This window comes from Agelaius phoeniceus, chromosome 3 (assembly GCF_051311805.1).
Source record: "Agelaius phoeniceus isolate bAgePho1 chromosome 3, bAgePho1.hap1, whole genome shotgun sequence".
Lineage (NCBI taxonomy): Eukaryota > Metazoa > Chordata > Aves > Passeriformes > Icteridae > Agelaius > Agelaius phoeniceus.
In genome coordinates, this window is record NC_135267.1 from 112890273 (window position 1) to 112897974 (window position 7702).

Consider the following 7702-nt stretch of genomic DNA (forward strand, 5'->3'; position numbering starts at 1 on the left):
ACAGAGTGATTTGATTGTGCCCCTCGGGCCAAGTTCTGCACAGGGTGATTGTGCCCCTCAGGCCAGGCTTCACCTCAGTGGAGCCTGAGGAAATGGGTTTATGCAAGTGAACCGAGCACAGATTACAGCAATCAGATCCCTTCCTGAAACACAACCCCATATCAGATCCCTTCCTGTAACACAGCCCTGGTCAGATCCCTTCCTGTAACACAGCCCCTGATCAGATCCCTTCCTGTAACACAAACCCCGGACAGATCCCTTCCTGTAACACAAACCCCTGGTCACATCCCTTCCTGTAACACAGCCCCTGATCAGATCCCTTCCTGTAACACAACCCTGGGACAGATCCCTTCCTGTAACACAGCCCCTGATCAGATCCCTTCCTGTAACACAACCCCTGATCAGATCCCTTCCTGTAACACAGCCCCGGTCAGATCCCTTCGTGTAACACAACCCCGGACAGATCCCTTTCTGTAACACAAACCCTGGTCAGATCCCTTCCTGTAACACAACCCCTGATCAGATCCCTTCCTGTGACACAAACCAAATCAGATCCCTTCCTGTAACACAACCCCTGATCAGATCCCTTCCTGTAACACAAACCCCTGATCAGATCCCTTCTTGTAACACAACCCTGATCAGATCCCTTCCTGTAACACAGCCCTGATCAGATCCCTTCCTGTAACACAACCCCAATCAGATCCCTTCCTGTAACACAACCCCTGGTCAGATCCCTTTGTGTAACACAAACTCTGATCAGATCCCTTCCTGTAACACAGCCCTGATCAGATCCCTTCCTGTAACACAACCCCAATCAGATCCCTTCCTGTAACACAACCCCAATCAGATCCCTTCCTGTAACACAACCCTGGGACAGATCCCTTCCTGTAACACAGCCCCTGATCAGATCCCTTCCTGTAACACAGCCCCTGGTCAGATCCCTTCCTGTAACACAGCCCTGATCAGATCCCTTCCTGTAACACAACCCCTGATCAGATCCCTTCCTGTAACACAGCCCCTGGTCAGATCCCTTCCTGTAACACAACCCTGGTCAGATCCCTTCCTGTAACACAAACCCCGGACAGATCCCTTCCTGTAACACAGCCCCGGGCACGGCAGCGCTCCCCTGCAGCCACCTCGCCTGTTTTGCTGGCATCCCGAGGGGAGAGGCAGCGGGGGATGCTCCAGGAGTGCACCATTCTCACCCTTGTGAAACGTTCCCAGCTCCAAGGAGTGCCTGGTTCAGAGTGCTCCAGGTCCTCTCTGCACCTTCCATGTATTTCACCTGCTGCTGCCGAGAAAATAAAGCTATGCTGGGTAATTTTGTTGAGAGATCATGTGTCATTATGGAAAAAAGCCTTTTGTAGTTCTCTTAAAGTCCCCCTTGGCAAAGGCTCTTCCCTGAAGAGAGCATTTAACAAGGTGCTTTTGACAACCTGTAATAACAGCTGGTCTGTGTAAGTGAAATATTGGAACAACAGCTGATGCTTTGCTTGCTGAAATGGGTTGATAAGAAGTACACAGAGTTTAGTTCAATATGATGTGAAAGCTGAGCTGGAAGTTCACTAGGAGGTAGTGCAGCAATTGATATAAATGAAGTGTTGTATCCAAATGGAGAGTGAGCTGTCAGCCCACAGACTGCCTGACTTCCCTATCCCCAGTCAGGGAGCAGACCCTGCTGTTTCCCAGGGGGGACACATGGGTTTGGTCCCTCCTTTCTGGAGAATGAACACTCTGCAGGATCAGGTGCAGGAGGAAGAACCAGCCAGCACCAGGAGCCTGTTTTTCCATGCTAATTTGGCAACTTGGAATTCCTGCAGCAAAGAAATAGTCTGTGTTATAAAATCTCATTCTTAGTGCAACCCACTTGTGCACAGCAAGAAACCTAAAGAGTAGGAATGTGTTTTAAAGGGGCATTTCCATTAGAAAACAGAGGAGGGAGTTGTTAAAATACTGCTGTGGTCTTCCTGGCTTTGAAAAAAATGAAAAAAATATTTAAACAATTGCCTGGACTCTCCTTCTGGTGGAGGAAGTGGGGAACAGGAGCAGAGCTTTGGCATGCAGCTGGTTGGCCAAGGCTCTTCCATGACCTGCTGGAAGAAGAAGTTGCCACGTGTGTGTCTCCATGCCTGGGCCACTTGTATCTGACCAAACTGCCTGTGGTGCTCCCCACAGATTTGCTTTGCACTGAGACAGCTGGGGAAAAGTGCAGGGTAAGTTTAAGGTGTTAAATTTTATATTCCATATTGAGCCTGGAAACACCTGAAGATGCAGAGTAATCTTTGTTTAAATGCTGACAGTACGCCCTTGAAGATTTTATATGGAAATTAAGTTAATTACTGTTTCTGTAATGCAGTTACTGTTTCATTAGGAACATTGTAGTGTTAACATGTGGGTTAATATTGATCAGAAAAATCTATGTGTATAATATATCTGGGATAAAGTAGTGTATGACTCAGCTGACCTGAATTTATCCTTCATAAGAATAAAACTTGGCAAGTGTGATGAAGCCTGACAGCCTCAGTTTCCCCACCTGAGCAATGGCCCTTTTATATTTTTCTGCCTGTGATATTCCTTCACAATTTATGGCTAAAACCCCAGTTTGTAAGTTATACATATTTAATAGTAATCCATAAAAATTCATGTGATGTAAGTAATGCCACTTCCAAAATGCTCAATTTGACATTATCACTTCCTTTGTGTAAATCTCAAATATACACTTGTATCCCACCTTGTCCCTTTGTTCCCCAGCCATTCAAATCTCTGCTGCTGGCATTGAAATGCTCCCTTTTTCTCTGACTCTTATAATCTGTGCCTGATTTGACTATTGATATATTATTATACTTTTTAAATAGTTGGTTATTTCCTTTCTGGTTTTGTCTTCTCTTACACCCACCCAGCCTACATTAAAAGCACAGGAGATTTGTGATGAACTAATTATAATGTTTCTTTTCTTTTGCATTCTCCTTGCAGTTCCTGCCAGGCTGTAACTCAGTGTTTAGCTGCAGTCTGATGCACTGTGGGTGTTTCACAGGAAACATTTGCCATGGCATCCTTTTGCCTGTGAAAACAGTGGAACGATGACAAGTTTCACTTTGAGCTCCAGAATTTTGATGTGTGGTGTTGACTGGTACCAAAATGCAATCTGGTACCAAAATATTGCAAAATGCAAATATGGATGTGTAATTCATGCTGTAGGAATTTTGTGCTGTATATGATAGTGCTGCTATTTTATTAAGATAACAGAGGTGGGAATTCTCTCCTCAGGATGTGCAAATGGAATTGGTGCCTCCTCATCAGCAATGGATTTGGGAATGGTTTTGCTTTGCATTTATAAGCTTGTAGTGCCTTTTGAGAATGTAGCCACATGTGGCAGCAGGTTTGGAGGTAGTTCATGGGATATTAGAGAGCATGGGGGTAATTCCAAAGCACAGGAATCTGGAGGGGTGTTATTCCTGATTTTTCTCAGGTTACTGGGAATTTTTGTTCATAATTCACTTGGGAAGGGAGGCCAAGGGAAGGTGGGATACACCAGTTGGGATTTGGGGTGTAGCTGGGCAGGAGGGCTCAGGAAGCTGAGAATTCCAGGGGTATTTCCTGCTGCTCATGGAGTCCCCCAGGGCTGGAATGCTGCTGCAGATGTACTGGCTCTCCCCTGCAGTTGGGTGCAGGTTCCTGTCTGGCTTCCAGGGGCATTCCTGTATCCTGACACTCTGCTGTGTTGGAAGTAAGCTGGAAAGGAAACTCCATGGCTGCATCATGAGCCTCACAGCTGTCCTTTAGCTGAGCTTTCTGCTGAAATTTGGAATTATTTTGAGGGACATTTTGATCCCAACTTTTCACTTATGCTTAGGACTTGGGCTCTCTTGTATGGGTTTGTCCTTTCCCAGCAATCAGGGGTCACTCATTCAGCTGGGACAAGGGACTGTGGGAAGAGTCACCCCCTGGTTTATTACTGTGTCAGCATTAGCTGCTTGGTAAATATTGTCTTAATTTTTATTGAGAAGAAAAATTGTTGAAAGTCATGGGTAGAGGCAATGTGCCTTCTCACAAAAGCTGTCCAGGAGATCTTCCTCTTTGCTTGTATTAAGTTAGGAAAATCAGGAACCAGAGGTTGGAAAGAATAGTCAGATCCAGCCTGGCTGTACCACAGACACCCCATTTGGGAGGTGTCACTGAACCCCCATTTTTCATGCTCACATGTTTTTTATGATGGTGACTTGGGATTTCTGGCTGCAAGATTTTGTCATATGGCAAGTTTGCAGGGTTTGGGTCATGCCCACCCATTGGAATTAAAAACAGTTCCCTTTAAAGACTTGACTTTGTTAGGCCCTGTAGCTTTAGCACTGTAGCCATGTTGCTTCCAGTCTAAAATATTTCTGGTTTTCATGCTTACACTCAGGTTTTCTTCAGCAAAGGCTCAGAGAAACTGGGTTATTTTCCCATCTCTTGCACAGAATCACAGTAGGACCTTGGGTTTGTTCTGCCTTTTTCCATCAGCTACAGGAACTACCTTTTCAGGATGTCAGCTTCCCAGGATCCAGCTCCTTTGTTTTTATTCAGTGCCAGCTAATGCACAGTCTGTTCACTGCTGGACTTTAGGCACTGGTAAAATACAAATAATGAATGACGACAATGGAAAACAGCTTTTACCTTTCTTGACAGTCTTATTGCTGTTGTCCTGGAGATTAGTGGGTGATTTAGTAGCAGTTACAAAAAAATAACCTGAAATTGTGATCCAATTGATAGGAATCACCATTCTTGTCTCTAGTGGTCCCTGAGAGGCCTGGGGACATGCCACAAGCTACTGTTCTTGTGCTCCTATTCCATCAACCTTTCTATAAATCATTATAAAATACTTCCCTAAGTGTTGGGGGTTATCACTTCTCTGCCTTTTTAATTCCAGCATTGTAACATGGGTGTTAAGCAAAGTGTAGCACAGTTCCTCTGACCTCAAGGAAGAGCTAGTGGAGTAACCATTTGTAATGCCTTGCTTGATTTTAAGAGAACAAGTAAACCTTTGGAAATAGAGAACTGCTCTGTGGTTTTTAAACTGGTGACGTTTAGACACCTCTGGATGGATCTTTGTGCTTCTCAATCACATCCTGCAAGAGATGTGGTTGGGGAAATTGTTGGACAGAGTTTCTGTTGAGGTCTGCAAACACCCTCAGTCTTGTGTGTGGAGCGTAAAGTATCCCAGTGATGCACGTGCCAGTTCATGTGTCCCTGTTCTTAGTCATTTTTACCTGGCAGCATGTGCTTTCTGTGTTCAGAAGCAATGTTGTGTCCCTTGAGACAGTCTCTGCTCCTGTTGTGTGTCCCTGCCCTGTGTCCCAGCTGTGCTGCATGGTGTGTGTGCCGAGCTGTGGCATTCCAGATGCATGTCCATAAGAACACCGGTGCTCCTTAGCAGGGAATAATAACTGAGCTCTCTTTCCATCCCTCCCTCTAGGTTGTGTGGAGGAAACTTGGAGATGCTGCAGGGTCGTGCCCTGGAATTAGACAGCACCTGTCAGGAAATCAGTACAAAGGACCCATGTAAGAGGCCCTGAGCACATCCTCTCTCTGAAGAGCACAGCCTGAACCGCCCAGGAGAGGGGAAGCACCGCCTGTGTCCGCCGCAATCCCCAGCTGACCACGGGGGTCTGCACTGCAAGAGACTGCTGGAAAGGGGGGACATTCTGCACAGGGGCCTGCCAGGGAGCTGTGTGGCAGTGTCCCCCAATCCTGCTGTTCCAATAGCCCAGCTAACGAAGCTCTGCGCCCTCACTGCAACACTCCACCCTTAGAAGCACTGAGGTATTGCCATCCTAACCAAAAGATATTTGGGATTCTGCAGGCGTAACGCGAAATAAGTTTTATTTTGGTTAGTTACAGTGAATCTCTGATAGGTCTGAACAAGTTTTCCACTGGAGTTAAGAGAGTTTTTTCAGCAGACTGGAGAGACACTGATAAACTGTGCCTTTGGTCTCCGCAGGTTTGAGGAAGTCGCTTCTTAGTAACTCACACTTCAGTCTGTAAAGGATCCGTTAATGGTGCTTAGGCAATTTCCAGGTGATTTTTTTGCTTTGGTAGAATACCTGCCTTTGGAGGTGCTAAAAGACCATAAAGTCCTAACCAGCCGGTAGTGTAGCATAACTACAGTACTTGTAGTGATCCACAATTTCTTTCTAAATGAAAGTCAAGATAGCTTTCTTTTCGATTCACTTTGATGCACATCTTCTGAAGAGGTGTAAGGTGTTTAATGAACGGCCCTTTAATGAACAGAATACTTAGGCATCATTATTACAGGTCTCAAGTCAGGATTTCCATTAGAATTTATTTTTGAAATTATATTCCAATTGTCAGGATGCTAATTTCTACTGTTTAATTTAGAGACATGCTGGTTTGTTTAACAAGAGCCTACAAGGATCTAAAAGATTGCACTGCATTATGAAAAAAAGCTTTTCTTGCCACTGTAGCGTTCTTTCCAAGAAAAAGGTTTTATTATCCTCAGAGCATGCCTTTCATTATTACGAGGCAGAAAGCTCTTGTTCAGATTGCCTGAGATTTGACCAGACGGCGCCCTAGATGTGCTTAGTTTATTTTTATCTCTGTGTATGATCCTAGTTGTGTGTATTGAATTACAACGATAGATATTTTGTGTATATCTTAAAGCAATGATAGTTTCATGTATGAATGTGCAACAGGCTTGTGACTGAATGCTGTTGCTTAACTTTTTACCATAGCTGAGTATCAAAAAGACTAATAAAAATTAATTAAAAATAATAGGAATGCAACAATTCCTGGGTTTCTGGTTTGTTCTTGGTTACTGAGATTTGAGCCAAAGTCAGAACCTCTGTTTTTCTGAGCTTGGACTGTATCCGTGGGCTATTTGCAGTGAAATGTAGCTCTGTTGCTGTACAATCTTTTGTTATATAGGAGTATGATGTAAATCTGCTATCTGTCTTCAGAAAAAGCGTGTTCATTTGCAGCAGTAATTCTGTTGGTTTCTGTTGTTATTTTCACTTGGTACCATTCAATGTAAGGCCTCTGATCCAGCATTGCTTTCTTGGGAAATCTCCCTTTCACTGCTTCTCCTTGAGTTGGAAGTGCAGGATCCAGCCTTCTGTTTTGAACCATTGCCCTCCTGCGTGGTTTCTGATATAACTCCCAGCCCAGCCAGCTATCTGTTCTCTTCCCAGGTTGTTTTCTCCCCTATATTGTTTGCAGAGTTCAATTTCAATTGTTGTATTCCTATCTCTGTATGTATGAACAGCTGTATCACCTGTACTTGTGCCTGCACTCTGGGTGTGCAGGGGCCAAGTGAGGGACACTGGTCTTTTGACACTACACTTGTGTAAATTTTGATACTGTATTAAAACTATTTTTTTACAGTTCTGCATACGATGGGGTATCAAGTATTGTGTTCATCTTAGCAATGGTAATAAATTATAGAATCCCACCTTTGTTTTCTCTCCTTTACTGACTGAAGCTCTGAGCTGCTTGGGCTTACAGGCAGGAGCCATTGAACATGCTTGGTTGAGAAATTAGCAGCACACTGTGCGTTTTTCTTCATTTTCTTGCCAGGTGTCTTTAAAAAATCCCAGCAATGTGAAGTTGCTTCCCTGTTTTCTGCTAAACAAGGAATAGCTGTGGGTAATTGTGCACAGGTGCAACTCATTCATTCCTCAGCTGTGCTGTGTTTGCAGCCCCAGGACAG

General features: G+C 44.5%; 1 protein-coding gene across 3 annotated transcripts in view; it reads left to right on the forward strand.

The window, feature by feature from the left end:
- Positions 1 to 7444, forward strand: part of CCDC85A (coiled-coil domain containing 85A) — a 71956-nt gene extending 64512 nt beyond the window's left edge. For all 3 annotated transcript variants that reach the window (XM_054630550.2, XM_054630548.2, XM_054630549.2), the window contains one exon: positions 5453 to 7444. In XM_054630550.2, the coding sequence (XP_054486525.2) occupies positions 5453 to 5542 (90 nt within the window). In that variant the 3' untranslated portion in view covers positions 5543 to 7444. The remainder of the gene's footprint in view (positions 1 to 5452) is intronic.
- Positions 7445 to 7702: the final 258 nt, after the last annotated feature.